The 18,785-nt window shown below is 41.0% G+C and overlaps 1 protein-coding gene across 1 annotated transcript in view; it reads right to left on the bottom strand.

Moving 5' to 3' along the window:
- Nucleotides 1-17,974, bottom strand: part of LOC126234723 (farnesol dehydrogenase-like) — a 38,037-nt gene extending 20,063 nt beyond the window's left edge. The window contains exons 1-2 of the mRNA XM_049943470.1: nucleotides 17,791-17,974; nucleotides 1,317-1,479 (exon numbers count right to left, since the gene is read on the bottom strand). Coding sequence (XP_049799427.1) covers nucleotides 1,317-1,479; nucleotides 17,791-17,922 — 295 coding nt within the window. The 5' untranslated portion in view covers nucleotides 17,923-17,974. The remainder of the gene's footprint in view (nucleotides 1-1,316; nucleotides 1,480-17,790) is intronic.
- Between the last annotated feature and the right edge of the window lie 811 nt (nucleotides 17,975-18,785).

The raw sequence follows: 18,785 nt of genomic DNA on the forward strand, positions 1-18,785 counted from the left end.
ACAATTTAATTCTACTCCCGGTAAGTCTGATTCATAAATTAATAAACTTTCTGGGAAGGGTAAGTTAGACAATGCCCAGAGTCTGTCTCAGTAGGCTACATAGAAACGCGCCACCCTCTCGAGGAAACCAGGCGTGAGCCACGGTCAAATTTAACTGTAGTTAACTCCCTCGTTTAACTTTTATAGAGGTCAGTGCAGCAGAACTTTGCATCGAACCGGATTAAACGACGAATTTACTACGACTAACTTTTAATCAAGGTTGTTGAAGTCAAACTGACTGCACCATGTACTGCATCACGTGAGGTGCCCATATGTGTCAGCTGCTGAAGGACGAATTCTGTGTGTTGTAAAGTGCATCTTAAAACTATACCCCGTCACGTGTGAATATCTTCCTGGTCTTTTCGTTTATGACGTAAAATTTTTAAACGTTTTTAGTCACAATTTGTTCCCACATTTCTTTAATTAAAGTCAACGACCACTTCTTTCCATGTTTGCTCATTGTTAGCTATACTTACTACATCAGTCTTTTCTTTTCTCCAGTTATTTCTTTATATTACCCCAAGACGATTTACAGTAATAAATATTTTTTCTGCAAGGTTAAGGTGTGAAGATATCTCTTTCTTCTGCTTATTTTCTTCTATGTTTACAACACGAAACTGTCAATAATAAATAATGTGTATCTATTACGTATGATTAAAGCAGTGCTCGAAGTGTGACCATCGTGTCACCATGTTTTTAACAATGTTCTCAAGTGTGTACCGTACCGATTTAGATCAGCAATGAACCTCATTCATTTTGTCCAGTTTCACTGTTACACAAGATAGCGAGGTTGTGAAGTAGGTACATCTTCTGAATTACGTCAAAACTGATCTATTCAGTGAAGTTAATAGAACTGGCTGTAAGTGAATAATTACTTATTAAACGTCTGTCACTGTTCTTCCACCAGTGCCTATTACCCGCTATTTAGGTATCACATATCACTTGAGTCTATGACTGCTCTGTGTAGCTTCTTTTTTAAGGGTAATTAGCTTACTCCTTACTATGTAGATGTAACAGATTCCTGTTTGCACTTCACAGATTTTGAAATACCTCTGTTTTCATTTTCCTCTTACAGATTCGATGATGTTTGCAAATTCGAAACCAGTTACGTTCAGATAAATTAAAACATGACCACTATTGTGATTTCTCCAACTCATTTAGTATGATACTGACACCACGATACATTTTTCTTGGACCAAGTGGCGCTAAAAGGTACTGAAGATTTGTCTCGAGTACCGTAAGAATAGTGACTGGAAATGAAACAAACATCAACTTACAGGTTAAGTCACCGTCATGGTAGACTCCAGCGTTGTTGACGAGGACGTCGACCCCGCCGAGGTTGTCGCTGATCCACTTGAAGGCGGACGTAATGCTCTCCTCTTTCGTCACGTCTCCTTCGACTGCGTATAGTTTGCCAGGAGCATCCTTCAATTCCAGTGCCTGGTTTGAAATAAAAAGAATGTTTGCGATACTCTCGGCATTTCAGCTATCTCGACGACCATATTTCTGGAACTAATCTGTGCTCACATATGTTATAGCACAGCATTCAGCCCGCTACACTACTTTGATAGATTTTGAAGTATTTTTGTTCTCACTGTGGATCATGAGATGAAAAATGTTTCAAACAGAAACTCTTTTATGTTAGTTACGTATCTTGCACAAGGAAAATTATCTAATAACAACAAAATGAACATCTGTTACTAATTGTCTACACTTACAAAGTTACACTAATTTACATATGATTTTTCAGTATTCATCCAGGTCAGTAAATACGTTTCACTCTGACAATGTCTTTCCAGTTTATGTCTGTTTTGCATGCACTGTGTTGAGGTAACTGAAGACGTTAACCTTTACAAAGTGATTAATAATTTCACTAAGAGTACTGGGAAAAGTGTGTAGATTTTAATAGTACTAATATTTTCATTTATCTATATTGCTTATGTACTGAGTTTTGGTTGCGCTATTTACTTTTACTGCAATGGTTTTATTTCTCATATTGGACTTTAGCTTTCCTAACAGCCCAGCTCATAAAGTTCTCTGAATGAACGCTTTAAGAAGGAAAGATCGGAAACCAACCAAACGTAGCAAAATATGTTCTCAGGATTTTCGGGAAGAGGACATAGACTGAGCATCAACTTCGTCAGTCCATATTAAGGAAGACACTGGATTATGAAAGCAGCGCTTTCACATCACATATTTCTCTTCTTGCTTATTCAAAACGCATAACAAAACGATAGTTACGTTAAAGAGGTCGAATGTGTCACATTACTGCATCATATATGCATTTAAGTCCAGACAAACGTCTAAAAATGTCTTCCTGACATTGTGTTATTCACGAAAGTAGTATAACATTTACACTTAAAACAACTGATGCATGTACACGTCTCAGATTAAGAACTAGAAGCAATCGTAAACAGTAGTCTGCTAATTAGTTGGGACGTCTAACATGGCGGCACCAGCTTCAAAGAAATGTCCAACGTAAGCCTCTAGCGCCATCTTCCCTTGTTATACCTCAACGGTTTTCGATAGCTGAATGGAATACAAGCTTTGGAGGCCAAATAAAACAAAAGCAAACAAACAACACTCTGCAAAAACAATCATTCTTAACTGATAGTGATGGGACAAACAGCCGTATGACTTCCTCTGTGTCCTTGGAGAATTTTGTTTTATGAGCACTAACCCGTGCTCCAAGGCATATTTGCTCTCCCTGATGTTTCGTCTCCCAAGTATCGAGACATCGTCAACGACTCAGATAGCAGTTTCACACTTACATAAGTTCAGCAAGCTGAATTATTTGTACCTATCCATGCAACGATTTTTTCGCGACGTTATCAGACCGCTGCCTAAGATAGCGGAGTCGCTCCAATGTATGTTTGGAGTTTGTAGGGTGGGAGGGGGGGGGGGCAGTGCTCTTTGCTTTATTTAGCGCTAAAGCCTGCAACTGGTCTGATTCCAGTCCTTTTCTGTCAAAGCTGTTTTTATGATTTTGCAGAGTAATGATAGAATCCGGATAAAATCATAGTTTCGGAAAAACGAATTTTGCGGTTCCCTTGAGACTGTGCATGATCTGCTGCTACCGATTTATCTGTGTTACCCAAACGACAATTGCTCTTGTGTTCCTTAAGTCGGGTGTTAATGCTTCTGCATCTGCAAGAAATTTTATATGCCCTTGCTGTGGCAAGCGGCGGCTGTAAGACCTTTGTGGTGTTCAGATATTCGCACACCTTTCTTGTTGGTAAAAGACTGTGTCAATACTGTGTCTCCTTAGTACTCTGCCGATCCTATCAGTGACAGTTATTACGAATGGCAGGAAAACTTTCTCTTTAGTTAGTTACTTCTTTTGCACTAGAAGCTCCAGATCTTTTAGGATGTACGGCCGCATTTACCTCACTGTCAGAGTAGCCGTTTCTTCTGGAAGTAGCTCAAATGATCGAACCCATCCTCCAAGTACTGTGGTTGACTGATTCTTTTGGCCCAGTCCCCCAATGTTTTGATCCTCCTCTTTTCTGCTTGAGATGGTGAAAGGCATTTTTGTGAGGGTACCTGTCCGAGTGAGTGGGGTTTCAGTAAAGTTTGTGTCCTGTAGTTCTGTCGGCTTTTCTTTGTACCTTTACATCTACAGCTGCTACTGAAAAAGAACCAACTAAAAGGAAAGTTTGCACCCTTTCGTAAAAAGAGTCACTTACTGCATCGGCAGAGCGCTAAGAACACACGTTATTGACACAGATCTGCTGCCAATACATTATCAAGTTATATGCGTGACAAGATCGGTATTCATTTCCTCAATGTTCGACAAAGGAAAAGTTGTCTACTTGATTCTTTCCGCACTCTTGGTTCAGTCAGGCACCAGCCCCGAAGGGATTCCCTGTGGACACTGATCGGCCGTTTTATTACTGCCATTCGGGACGTCCTGGGGCTATTCGAATCACGCCGGGGGTTAGCGACGCTTCTAAAGGCAAGGTGTTGACAAACCCGAAAAAAGGTCAGAGCTCAGAACTTCATGTGAGATGTAAGGCGGGTTGTTCATCAAATTTTACCACAATTCTGCCCAACGCCGTTGCGCACGTAGCAAAGTTCATCACCCCCCCCCTCCCCCCCCACCAATTTACCCTCTTTTCTTGACGCCTCTGTGACAGAGGTCAGAAAAATGAAGCCCAGCGTTGAAATCAGGTGGTTTTCTTATGGATGGCTGTGGCAAACATTTAAGTCACACCGCCGTTCAGAGTCTATACGAAAAGGCCTCAGGAGGTGTCATAAAGGGTGTGAATGAATGAAACCACCCCTTCCCTTGAACGTTCAGTTTCATACATTTCGTTGCCGAAAACGACCATTTGAAATGCGATGTGCAACATGACGGTGTCCTTCACGATCTTTGACGTTACTGACATTCCCCGGACGATTCAAACATTGTCTATGAACATCACTGAGATGCAGACACATTGAACGTGATCTCAGTCCTTTTTTAGTGTAGCGTAATAGCAATTTTTCTCTGGTATACAGGATGGAATCACTAGGGAACTATACCCGAAGCAGAATACGTGTTTATGCTTTCTCATGCTCCCTTTAACACTCCTTCCTGTGCCGCTGCAAGGGGAGTGCAACATTGGCACGTACGTGAATAAAATGGCAAAGGGTCTCTCTAGCGCCCAGAGATCGATAACACCCTCAGGCCACCCGCATGTTTTTCTCTGAGCACTTTAAAAATGAGACATCCATTTACCAATTCCTAGGCGACAGCAGGACAGGCAACACTTTTGAAGCCCCTCAGATTTCACACGTGGCCCATACGCCATAGACGCACGGAGTCGCCATTAACGACATGTTTATAGCTATCCGCCTCCAGCACTGTTTAAGAGTACACTTCCTCTGCGAGCTTCTGTAATTGAATTTAGACTCATTTAAGTGGTTTATCTAATGATTTACTATATTTAACATCAGTTAGTATCATAACGACTTGCACCCTAAGTATTAACTCTTATGCCATATAAGCTCGTGAATAACTCAGCAACTAGCTGTCACTACTCTCACTAATCAATTTTAGTTGAATTTTGTTCCGTTATTTATTAAACTGGAAATAATGTTCTTTAAATAAAGATCTGTTTGTATCTTGTGTTAGTTTTAGTACTGGTAGCGATGCGTAATTATGGAAATTACAATAACTAAGTGGATGAGTAGTTCACATTAGCACCATTAGATATACATAATGGTGTATGTAAAATAGCGGTTTTAATATACGCATAATCCTCTTTTATCTGCAGTTGTTCAATTTAACAGAAACCCTGTTTAATGTTTCTAGGTACGCGTATACACAATGTGCTCTTTTAACACAATAGGAATAGTAATTACATTCATATCAATGGCCATCTGCATGAAGTAGTTCACATTACTACCACTTTGATTGCCAATAATTTTTGGTGCTTTAAAATCACTCATCATTGTAGTCACTTCTATTGTATATCGATAAAAAAAGTGTTTCCTTAAAACTACCATTCTTGTGATAATATAAATAACCAACTACATATATATAGTGCAGTACTGCAATATCACGCATGTGTAGAGGGCACCATACTCACATACAAGATACACTGAGGCAAGCAGTGAGATAGCTGTAAACAGCAGCCTCAGCCTCAGTGCAATTTGAACTCCTGACATGCATATTTCTAAAGCGAGTATGGCAAATAATGGTTGAAATGTATTAACTCTTGTTGCTGTTAAGTACCATCCCCTTGAAATTTATACAAATGTGCTTTGGCATTAACATGTATGCGATTGTATTCTAATTGGTTCCTGTATTACAACGAGCAGTGAAGATGGTCACTTAGTGACTGAAATCTAGATTTGCTACAATAAACACAAACTGTGGCTGACTGCTGTACCTTCTTTCACCAACTGGAACCTATATGTTGGCAGGTGAATAAGACAGCTAACCAGTTGGTTTCAACAGATTTAAATGTCGTCTTCAGAAGGGCAAGAAACCTGTTTTTACTGTTTTCAATTTGATGTCCATATATTTAGAAACAGTCTTAGATACCTTGACATTCAGGAGCTTCAATTCTTTGAACATGGATGCACTTCAGCAACGATCAAAGAATAGCAGGTGAACCTGCAAGTTAGTGTAAATTGGTTAAAAGGATGCTAATAAATGTCGATTGTAATATGAAGAAATATCTGAATGAACAGGTTATGAATCTCGACTTTTCTGTACTTTTTGAATTTTTGTAACTGACAGTGACACCTGATTTACCGTGTTTTTATTGGGCCATGGCGCTTGATAATTATTGCAAAAAGCTGCTTTTTTAAATAAATATTGTGAAAGATAACATACATAATGAACCCAGCCCTTCCATTCACATGTCACTCTGCTACACAACGGTAGCAGAGTGTGATTACTTCAGGTTCTGTGGGTTATTATCATTTAGTAATCAAACTGTATCTAGATAATTTTGAAATAGACATACTGATTGAAATTAGGTTATTTTAGGATGGGTGACAAGAGGTATCTGGAGTGACTGACTTGAGAAACGACGAAGCAGAATACAAGCTTAGAATTAGGGGCTTTGAGCCTTGGGAAAAAATATTGCTCCGCCCTATTGTCATACCATCAGGGCACCTCAATGAGAAGAGTGAGAACCATTAAGTGAAATAAAGTCTGTTGTTCAATTCTTTCGTACAAGTAATTCATTTGAGGACCTAAATTTTGTGAATAGCTTGCACTATTTGCAGTGCATCAAAGGAAGGAATCAAATGAGTCATCAAGTAGACAGGTTACAAGAACAGCTTCTGTTCTCTCTGAATGCAATGATTAAATGTATGCTCAAAATATAGGAGAGAAAGTAGAAGCAAAGTGCTCTCCTTCCTAGTCCCAGTTAATTGATAATAATATCTCTCCGTTTTGACGATGATTTGTTGACTAATTAATAACCCTTAATTATTGGTGGATGAAGCTGAGAAAGTACAACAACCTAAGATCCAATAACCTTTGTAAACGAGAGATAGGAAATCAGAATAATGAAATCATGCCACGAGAGTCTAATAACGTGCATTCTGAAATGGGTCATTCTGGGACGACAATCCCTGCACTGACACTAACGTTAAACATTAATCGCGCACGTGGCCAGATACGGCACCTTTGTCTTAACGACAGGCCAAGGCTGAGCGACAACTGCTGCTCTGAACACCCAAAACGAGGAACCTCGCATCTGATTGTCGTAACCAGAGACGTTCAGGCAAACGTTGTTACAGCTGACAGACGCTTTATTTGTTCTCCTGGCGAAACAGACACAACAATGCTAACCCCGCAAAGATAAACTGAATATTGTAGTCAGATTGATAGGGGAGTTGTTGATGGGCAGCATAGGTGTTTTTGTTAAGCTATAAACTCCTTTACTTGGCTTGCTACAAGAGGCTAGTAGCATAGTTACAGCAGCTGCCGTGGTTCTTAGATGATTTACAGAAGCAAGCTGAAAACTGTAGCTTGAATGTCATCAGTTCTATTAAGCTGCAATACTCTAAATGTACAGGTCATTTAATACACTATGTTACCACAGAAAGGGTGACACAGTATAATCTCTCAATAATCAGTATTTGTGCAACGTATTGGTACCAAACTCAGGGTTTACAGGATGATCAAGTGGTAAATTGAACTTGTTGGGGGAATTAATGGTTCAGTTGTAGAACCAGAGATTCTCTTGGAAGTTGCTGGATTTGTTTACTGATGAATTAGAGATTGCTAAATTTGGTGAGTAGAAGACTGAGCTGAGCTGAACTGAGCTGCTCAGACAATAACCATACCACCTTTTTCTTCAAGCATGATATAACTCAGGGTGGTCATTGATAAAATATTTCGGGACAGAACTGTTAGACTTTCCTGCTCTCCATATTCTCCACTCATATTTTTGGTTACAAAAGAAAATGGATAAATTCGGCCTGTCAAAGAGACATTAAAAATAAGTTTACAATCCATTGGTTTTGCAAGGCTAAATACTTCACCACTCTGGATCTCAACCAGGCCTATTGACAGATTCTCTTGTCTGAAGATTCCAAGGCAATTACGTCATTTCGGCCGGAGTGGCCGAGCGGTTCTAGGCGCTACAGTCTGGAACCGCGCGACCGCTACGGTCGCAGGTTCGAATCCTGCCTCGGGCATGGATGTATGTGATGTCTTTAGGTTAGTTAGGTTTAAGTAGTTCTAAGTTCTAGGGGACTGATGACCTCAGATGTTAAGTCCCAGAGTGCTCAGAGCCGTTTGAACCATTTTTGAATTACGGCATTTGTTGCCAATTGGGATCTGCATAAATTGAATTGGGTTCCGTTTGAGCTCTCAACCGAAATGGTAGTCTTATTCTGTTTGTTAGCATTTTTCTCAGATTTCAAATTTAAGTTACCTCACTATCTAGATGACTTGGTTAGCTTCATCGAAAATTTCTCTGAGCATGTTAGGCCTGTTGAGCAGGTCTTGTGCCGGAAGGGCTCACAGTTTAGCTTTGTAAGGTAAATAATAAATGAAAAGTGCTAGTTTGCTTTTGTTCTACAATATTAATTTCATTGCGTTAACCGATTTTCGGCTTACAAGGCCATCTTCAGACATTTACTGACTATTTTGACCAAAGAAATTACAATGCTTGTAAACGACAATGGAAAAGAAGTTACACATCTAGAATGAAGCACAAATGCACAGTAAAACCGATTAACACAATTTAATTAATACTGTAGAACAAAATCAAACTATCGCTTTTCATTTTTTACAATATTGTTCTACCAAGAACCGACGGAAGATTCAGTTAATACTCTAAGGTAAAATTTACTCAGTTGCAAATGTCATTTTTGGGATATACGGATTCTCCCAAGGATATTAGTGTTGATCATAGCGGCACTATGGCTATTTACATCTGTCCACCAGTTAAGAATCCCAAAGCCACGCAAAGGTTCATAGGGCTGATTATCATTTTTATTTATTTATTTTTTTTTTTTTTGAGAAATTAATGCCTAGCTTTGTACTAACTGTAGGTCCGTTGAATGAATTAAGAAACAAAGTAAGGAGATTTGACTATAGTCCTTCCCAGCAAGCCACTATTTTAGGGCGTTAAGACCGTTTTAAGAACAGTACCCCTATTGGACACTCCGCACTTTTTAAAGGAATTTATAGCTCAAATCGGCCTCTCTATGTAGGGTGTAGCAGCTGTTACTTTACTGAAACACCCATGACAGACACCTGGTAGGGTATCTCTCTCATGCTCTGCCAATGTAAGAAGTAGTTTACAGATTGAAAGCTTTGGCGGAGCTTTCCACACTTCAGAAGTTTCGTATAAGCGTGGAGCATTGCCCATTTACTCTTGAAACGGATAAACAGACCCTCAATTGGGAGTTTAGAAGACCGAGGTAAACAGAATACGTTGCCAGATGAGCAGACAAGATCTCCACCTGACAATGGTATTACTGACAGTCTTAGCTGTATGTTTGGGGATGATGATAGCGAACAAAGTGGTGAGTAGACATCTAAAAGAAATGATCAGCAGCAACCTGAATACATTATTGCAATACTCACAGATCTTCTTGTGTTGTTTAGAGACACTGCTGTATATCAAGACTCTAATATCAAATAAAGGGGAATTAAAGGGAACACCAAGACTGGAGAAAAAGTTAAACCCTTGTCCAGTGAGAGGGAGTAGTTGGAATGAAGTAGTTTTGACCGCAAAATTAGTATCAATTATATGCAAGTATTACTATGAGTCAACAGTAGGTAGTTATTTATTTAAAACTCGTCTGAATGTGTGGGAGACTTTTATCTGAGATGGAATTGGTAAGGAAACCAAGGAGTGGGTCCAGACTTATAACGTGTGTACAATTAGTAATCCAACAACGAGTACCAGTAGGGAGTATTAGCTTTAGAAGTTATGTTATCACACCTTAGAGAGACTGCAGGTAGGTTTCAGAGGCCAGCTTCCACTGTCGCGAGACGGAAATACGATCATACTTGTGTGTGTGGATGCCTTGGCCCGCCTTTGTTGGTTGTTTCCGACGGGCAGTGCTACCATGCAAGGGACCATTCGTTGTCTGCAGTCCTTGTTTGGTACCTTTGGTCGTTGTCAGTACATAGACTCTGATAATGTCATAGCACATGACACATACCTCGAGATTTCTGTGTTGAAAGTGCTACTGCACATACTGCTACGACACCATATTATCCCTGCTTTTGTGTTCACAGAGCGGATTAGCGCAACTCTCGCTACGCCCTTGTACCTACCACCACCAAGTTCATTCCCTGTGGAACCAGTCCCTTCATCGGTTGGCTTTCGCCTTTATTACCTCAATACATGAACCCACAAGCAAACTCCCGCTATCCTTATAGCTGCTATAAGCCAATTCATTGTTAGCAAATTTGTAGTTGATCACTCAACTTTCGCCTGGAAAATCGATACGGCGCAGATTCGTGAAAATTGGAAGTGAGCAAGAGGTAATTTAAAGTTAAACCAGGAGAGAGAAATCTTCAAATATAACAAAGGGGGACGGCCTACAAGCTTCAAACTGGGTGACTAGGACTAGGTGAGTAACGGGGAGGCACAAACAAATGAGGAAGTTGCTACCCAGGTTTGCTGGGTCAGTCCAGATTATCAGGTTTATAGCTCCAGTCACCTTGCTAGTCAAGCGCAGTCAGACCAGGAGAATTTTTTGTCCAATTATCAAGAACCAAGCTGTGGACTGTTCAGTCTTATGAGTGAAAGAGTGTGTGTGGTATGAATGCCAATTAATTTTAAAGCTATATAAGTTTGTGAAAGATTGTAAATTTTACTATGGATATTTTTGTGTATTCTCGTTCTAAATGCCTTCACTGAAGAGATAAACTGAAGGTCATAAAGCTAGAGATTGTTGCTACTGGTGACGTATGTTCCAACATTCATACAACAGCAAAATTAATTTTGTTACTTTTTATTTTTGCTGTAATATTCCATTTCGACAGTAAGCCTGACCATGATAGCTTAAAAACACTAGTTAATTAATAATATGAATGGTTACAATCATAGTATGTAAACTATGCCTATGAAATGTATCTGTTCGATCATATTTTTCGTACTTTCGGACATCAGACGTAATAAAAGGGTTTCGGATAACGCTCATGTCTGCCCGGTTTGTTGAAAGTATATTCTTAGGAAAATAGACACGTCTACGCATTACTTTGTGTGGCCTCGCTTGTGTTCTGTGGCAAAACATGATTTCATTTAGGGTGAACCATTGTTCATTATGGTATATATAAAGTACTGGTAAGCATCTGACGAAAATTGTGAGACCCACTGAAACTCTTCTCCTGCACCCTACAGAGACGATTTAGTCAAACCTTGATGTTGGTTGTTTCTGTCTGCTGGATAAGCTAATTGAACTGATGCAGATATATATATTTTAATACTATCGTTTGGTTTCACAATGTTTGTAAAATATTACATAGCTTGTGCACTGAACTACTGGCTCATTTGGTAATCGACCTATGGTAACAAGGTGAGGATCTGTTTTATTTTTTCATTTTTTTTTCTTTATAATTGTGGGATGTACTAAATGTATGTTGCAGCTAGTTTTCCTCATACTATCTACATCTACATCTACATTTATACTCCGAAAGCCACCCAATGGTGTGTGGCGGAGGGCACTTTACGCGCCACTGTCATTATCTCCCCTTCCTGTTCCAGTCGCGTATGGTTCGCGGGAAGAACGACAGCCGGAAAGCCTCCGTGCGCGCTCGAATCTCTCTAATTTTACATTCGTGATCTCCTCGGGAGGTATAAGTAGGAGGATGCTTCCTCCTACTTATATTCGATACCTCATCCAGAAACGCACCCTCTCGAAACCTGGACAGCAAGCTACACCGCGATGCAGAGCGCCTCTCTTGCAGAGTCTGCCACTTGAGTTTGCTAATCATCTCCGAAACACTATCACGCTTACCAAATAACCCTGTGACGAAACGCGCCGCTCTTCTTTGGATCTTATCTATCTCCTCTGTCAACCCGACCTGGTACGGATCCCACACTGATGAGCAATACTCAAGTATAGGTCAAACGAGTGTTTTGTAAGCCACCTCCTTTGTTGATGGACTACATTTTCTAAGGACTCTCCCAATGAATCTCAACCTGGCACCCGCCTTACCAACAATTAATTTTATATGATCATTCCACTTCAAATCGTTCTGCACGCATACTCCCAGATATTTTACAGAAGTAACTGCTACCAGTGTTTGTCCCGCTATCATATAATCATACAATAAAGGATCCTTCTTTCTATGTATTCGCAATACATTACATTTGTCTATGTTAAGGGTTAGTTGCCACTCCCTGCACCAAGTGCCTATCCGCTGCATATCTTCCTGCATTTCACTGCAATTTTCCAATGCTGCAACTTCTCTGTATACTACAGCATCATCCGCGAAAAGCCGCATGGAACTTCCGACACTATCTACTAGGTCATTTATATATATTGTGAAAAGCAATGGTCCCATAACACTCCCCTGTGGCATGCCAGAGGCTACTTTAACGTCTGTAGACGTCTCTCTATTGAGAACAACATGCTGTGTTCTGTTTGCTAAAAACTCTTCAATCCAGTCACACAGCTGGTCTGATATTCCGTAGGCTCTTACTTTGTTTATCAGGCGACAGTGTAGAGCTGTATCGAACGCCTTCCGGAAGTCAAGGAAAATGGAATCTATCTGGGAGCCTGTATCTAATATTTTCTGGGTCTCACGAACAAATAAAGCGAGATGGGTCTCACACGATCGCTGTTTCAGGAATCCATGTTGATTCCTACAGAGTAGATTCTGTGTTTCCAGAAACTATCTTTAGGAAATGCATGGTATTTTCTGATGCAGTTGGAGAAATGTTACTAATAGTTTTAAAGCACAGTATTAATGTCCCACAGTTATTTATTTAACAGTTTTATGAACGGCTTTAGGCTTCGTAGGCCATCGTCAGATAACTTAATACTAAAATCCACACAACTTCAACTAAAATTCATAGCTGCACAAGAAGTGTTTTACCAAGATATGTGGCATTGTATGACTATATAGATTCTGAACACAAGCATAATGTAATACCTAAAGAAACTCTGAACAAATAAATCATATATTACAGTACATTCAAATATTAAAACTATGTGAATGTACAAGCCGATAATGTTGTACAAGTGAGTAATGGACACCTGCTACTACGTGTTATGGACAAACTGGTGAATGTGATGAACAGACATAAACAGAGGGGGTGGGGGTGGTATGGACGAGAAAGAAACCTGTGGAATGTGGGTGTGGAACAGTTATAACAAGGTTATTATCTAGTGGTGAGAAAAATAACAACTGGCTGCTGCGACTCTAACATGGGCGAGTAATGGAACTGTGTTTATTCGTGAAGGACCAAGTCAGGATTCCTTGATTGGAGTTTATCAAGGGCCTGAATGTCAAGTAATGTCAGTTTTCTGTGTTTAGTTCCTCTATGGAGAACATCACATTTCAAATCATGTGAATGACACCAATTCACTGAAGTAATGTGCTCTTGGCTGCTACTTCATATGCTACGTAGTACATTTTGGAGTGTTTTCAACGTCATCGCCACTTATTTTGAGTTAAGACGGTTGTGAAAAAAAACTGGGCTTTCAGCAATGTTCTTAAATAGTTTACGTACCAGAACTGCTCATTTATCAGTGATTGTCATAACTGTAACTTCATTGTCAAGTGGCGAACCTAGCATACTTTTGAGTTCTCCCCAGGGAACTCTGCCCATTGAGGTTGTTTTGTTTAGTTTTGGGGCGCAAAAACAACTAGGACCATACGTGCCCATATCAAAACTGTAGAACACGAAGACAAAGATAGGAGCTGAAAACGACTGCACGTCAATGCCAATCGACTGAAGAGAAGACAGTTAAAAACAGGGACTTGGAGAAAGGTCTGTAACCTGCGCCAAACTGCTACGATGGATAAAAAGTAAAACGCGGTCAACAGCCCGCGGGTCGTTCTCTAAAACGTCCGATAACTCAGACGGCTAACACAAACGAAAAAGTAAGCTGTTAAAAAAAGGGCATTCAGTCAGGAAATGGCGGACCGTCAAAAGTTGAGCGCAATGTGCACGAAGTGGTGGAGGAGCACCACTTAACAAATGGCAATGGCTAAAAAGACAGTGCCTGATAGCCAGCCTAGTTAAATTGATCTTCTCGAGGCGAGAAGGCCGAGAGGAGGTCGTCCAAGAGGCTGGGAGAAGCTTAATAACCCGGAGCTTGTCCCCACGAAGGGGAGATCAATGGTGATGCCAAAGTGACACCAACAGCTGATAGACGGCAACACGGAAGTCACCGGAGAGAATGTAAGAACTAGCGGGCTGAGGTACGAGGATTGCAGCCCTGGCAGAGGCATCACCAGCGTCGTTTTCTGTCAGACCGACATGACCAGGAACCCACATAAACATCACAGTGGCTCCCTCAAGCGTGAGCGAGTGGTAGCTTTCCTGGACGCGTTGCCCTAAGCCCTAAGGGATGGACGGCGTACAATATACAGAGGCTGTGAAGGGCACTAAGAGAGTCTGAGCAGATAACGCAATTGAAAAGCCTGTGTCGCCGATGGACTGAATGACCCATTGAGGAGTTTAAGGGGCGGGAGTATGAGCCACGGTCGAGGAGACACATTCCGGCGGTTGCGTCGAGCCCTATAGAGGAAGCAGTCGCTGCTGCTCGGTCGAAGGCAACAGGACGCACACGGCCGCTCAGTCCCTAGAGCCGGACAATACGGTACGATATGCCGAGCCTATGACTGCAGCTGAGCAAGAGTACCGACTTCAGTGTCATATGTGGCGTCTGTTCTTTCAGACAGTCTTCGGTAAACAAGATCATTAATGCACTACATGAACGTCAAGGGTCCCAACAGATTTCCCTATGCACACCTGAAGTTAATTCTACATCCTTCGGTGACGCTACATCCAATATAACATTTTGAGTCCTCATCCCAAGGAAACTTTAATCCAGTCAGAAATTTTGCTTGTTACCTCAAAGGGTAGTAATTAAAATAATAAGCATAGTCGGACAAGATGGATACGAAGCCTACGCCTACCACAGTAGTACAAGTTTATATGCCAACTAGCTCCGCAGATGAAAAAGAGATTGATGAAATGTATGATCAGATAAAAGAAATTATTCTGATAGTGAACGGAGGCGAAAATTTAATAGTCATGGGTGACTGGAATTCAATAGTAGGAAAAGGGAGAGAAGGAAACGTAGTAGGTGAATATGTATTGGGGGGAAGAAATGAAAGAGGAAGCCGCCTGCTAGAATTTTGCACAGAGCATAACTTAATCAGAGATAACACTTGGTTCAAGAATCATGAAAGACGGTTGTATACATGGAAGAAGCCTGGAGATACTAGAAGGTATCAGATAGATTATATAATGGTAAGACGGAGATTTAGGAACAAGGTTTTAAATTGTAAGACATTTCCAGAGGCAGATGTGGACTCTGACCACAATCTATTGGTTATGAACTGTAGATTAAAACTGAAGAAACTGCAAAAAGGTGGGACTTTGAGGAGATGGGACCTGGATAAACTGAAAGAACCAGAGGTTGTCGAGAGCTTCAGGAAGAGCATTAGCGAACGATTGAGAAGAATGGGGGAAAGAAATAACGTAGAAGAAGAATTGGTAGCTTTGAGAGACAAAATAGTGAAGGTAGCAGAGGATCAAGTAGGTCAAAAGACGAGGGCAAATAGAAATCCTTGGGTAACAGAAGAGATATTGAATTTAACTGATGAAAGGAGAAAATATAAAAATGCAGTTAATGAAGCAGGCAAAAAGGAATACAAACGTCTCAAAAATGAGGTCGACAGGAAGCGCAGAATGGCTAAGCAGGGATGGCTAGAGGACAAATGTAAGGATGTAGAGGCACATATCACTAGGGGTAAGATAAATACTGCCTACAGGAAAATTAAAGAGACCTTTGGAGAAAAGAGAACCACTTCTATGAATATCAAGAACTCAGATGGAAACCCAGTTCTAAGCAAACAAGGGAAAGCAGAAAGGTGGTAGGAGTATGTAGAGGGTCTATACAAGGGTGATGTTCTTGAGGACAATATTATAGAAATGGAAGAGAACGTAGATGAAGATGAAATAGGAGATATGATACTGCGTGAAGAGTTTGACAGAGCACTGAAAGACCTGAGTCGAAACAAGGCCCCCGGGATAGACAACATTCCATTAAGAACTACTGACAGCCTTGGGAGAGCCAGTCTTGACAAAACTCTACCATCTGGTGAGCAAGATGTATGAGACAGGCGAAATACCCTCAGACTTCAAGAAGAATATAATAATTCCAATGCCAAAGAAAGCAGGTGTTGACAGATGTGAAAATTACCGAACTATCAGTTTAATAAGCCACAGCTGCAAAATACTAACACGAATTCTTTACAGACGAATGGAAAAACTGGTAGAAGCCGACCTCGGGGAAGATCAGTTTGGATTCCGTAGAAATGTTGGAACACGTGAGGCAATACTGACTCTACGACTTATCTTAGAAAATAGATTAAGAAAGGCAAACCTATGTTTCTAGCATTTGTAGACTTAGAGAAAGCTTTTGACAATGTTGACTTGAATACTCTCTTTCAAATTCTGTAGGTGGCAGGGGTAAAATACAGGGAGCGAAAGGCTATTTACAATTTTTACAGAAAGCAGATGGCAGTTATAAGAGTCGAGGGGCATAAAAGAGAAGCAGTGGTTGGGAAGGGAGTGAGACAGGGTTGTAGCCTCTCCCCGATGTTATTCAATCTGTATGTTGAGCAAGCAGTAAAGGAAACAAAAGAAAAATTTGGAGTAGGAATTAAAAGCCATTCGCCGATGACATTGTAATTCTGTCAGAGACAGCAAAGGACATGGAAGAGCAGCTGAACGGAATGGAGATGGTCTTGAAAGGAGGATTTAAGATAAACATCAACAAAAGCAAAACGAGAATAATGGAATGTAGTCGAATTAAATCGGGCGATGCTGCGGGAATTAGATTAGGAAATGAGACTCTTAAGGTAGTAAATGAGTATTGCTATTTGGGGAGCAAAATAACTGATGATGGTCGAAGTAGAGAGGATATAAAATGTAGACTGGCAATGGCAAGGAAAGCATTTCTGAAGAAGAGAAATTAGTTAACATCGAGTATAGATTTAAGTGTCAGGAAGTCGTTTCTGAAAGTATTTGTATGGAGTGTAGCCATGTATGGAAGTGAAACATGGACGATAAATAGATTAGACAAGAGGAGAATAGAAGCTTTCGAAATGTGGTGCTACAGAAGAATGCTGAAGATGAGATTGGTAGATCACATAACTAATGAGGAGGTATTGAACAGAATTGGAGAGAAGAGAAATTTTTGGCACAGCTTGACCAGAAGAAGGGATCGGTTGGTTGGACATAGTCTGAGGCATCAAGGGATCACCAATTTAGTATTGGAGGGCAGCGTGAAGGGTAAAAATCGTAGAGGGAGACCAAGAGATGTAGGTGGCAGTAGGTACTGGGAGATGAAGAAGCTTGCACAGGATAGAGTAGCATGGAGAGCTGCATCAAACCAGTCTCTGGACTGAAGACCACAACAGCAACGGTCGATATACTGGATATAATGCTTTTTAGAAGTCAAGAAATACTGCCTTATCGATTGCTTTCAGGGGGTCACGTGAGAAAAGCGCGAGTTGAAATCTATGTGTAGACTGTGGATTGCAGAACGGCAATAAGCGAAGGTGAGCTGTTGGCAGTGCCGCCGACCTACCTTGATTCTGTCGACCCGCCTGGCCAGCCCTACGACGGTGAGCCCCTTCCTGAGCAGCGCCTGCACGACGGCGGCTCCTATGCCGGAGCTGGCGCCCGTCACCAGTGCGACGCGGCCCGCGTACGTCTCCATGGCAGTGCCGGCTGCTTTCCGCAGAGCCAGAAACTGGGCGTCCAGACCTCAGGGCGCCTACAGCGCACTGAGGCTCCCATAAAGCGCTACGCGTGGAATATCTGTGTCAATGACGCCGCCTCCCCCACCGCGTGTACCTGCTTTCCGTTCGCCGTCCAGTGAAACGAAGCCGTCAGCGTCTCGGCTGATTAGGCGCCCCTCCGTGTGGAACGTTGTCCTTCTTACCTCGTCTGTGTGAGTTGGGTTGCGCAGCCACGGACAAATAATAGCTGAAACGTAATGATTTCCGAGGAAACGGACCAATCCGTGCTCGACAAATGAAAAGAGCTGTGTAGCTGCCTTTGAAAATAGTAGTTGCCTGAAAAAAAAACTAGTTTTAGAAAGAACAGATCATGTCCAGGGCAGATTCTCAATAGTAATGTATCTAAAAATTTCGTAATCACTTTTGTTTACTTCAGGAAAGCCGGGTCAACTAAAGAAGAGGCTAAAACCCGTCGGCTTTGACCAATGACGTCATAGTTTACTCATGAACATTAATGTCTTTATTTCCGAGGCATAGATAATGAATCAGTTATCTTCTGTGGCGAGACGTCATCATTGTAAATTGAGATAAATGAAAGTGTTTTTAAAAGACAGGGCTAGACAAGGCGTACGATTTTTGGCGCTTGTAATAATTTATACCATTTGTTCCAATTCATTCGGTACTTATTTCCACTCTTAGTGAGTTAGAGATATTTCGGAAGAATTTTTTAATTCTGGACAGTTTTTGCTATTTGATTTTAATTTGTAGGTATGGATTTAACAGCTCGACTGAAGACTGAGATGCTGGTGCAAAAAAGAAAGGAAAAGGAAAAAGTGACAGA

The sequence above is a fragment of the Schistocerca nitens genome, chromosome 2, assembly GCF_023898315.1.
Source record: "Schistocerca nitens isolate TAMUIC-IGC-003100 chromosome 2, iqSchNite1.1, whole genome shotgun sequence".
Classification (NCBI taxonomy): domain Eukaryota; kingdom Metazoa; phylum Arthropoda; class Insecta; order Orthoptera; family Acrididae; genus Schistocerca; species Schistocerca nitens.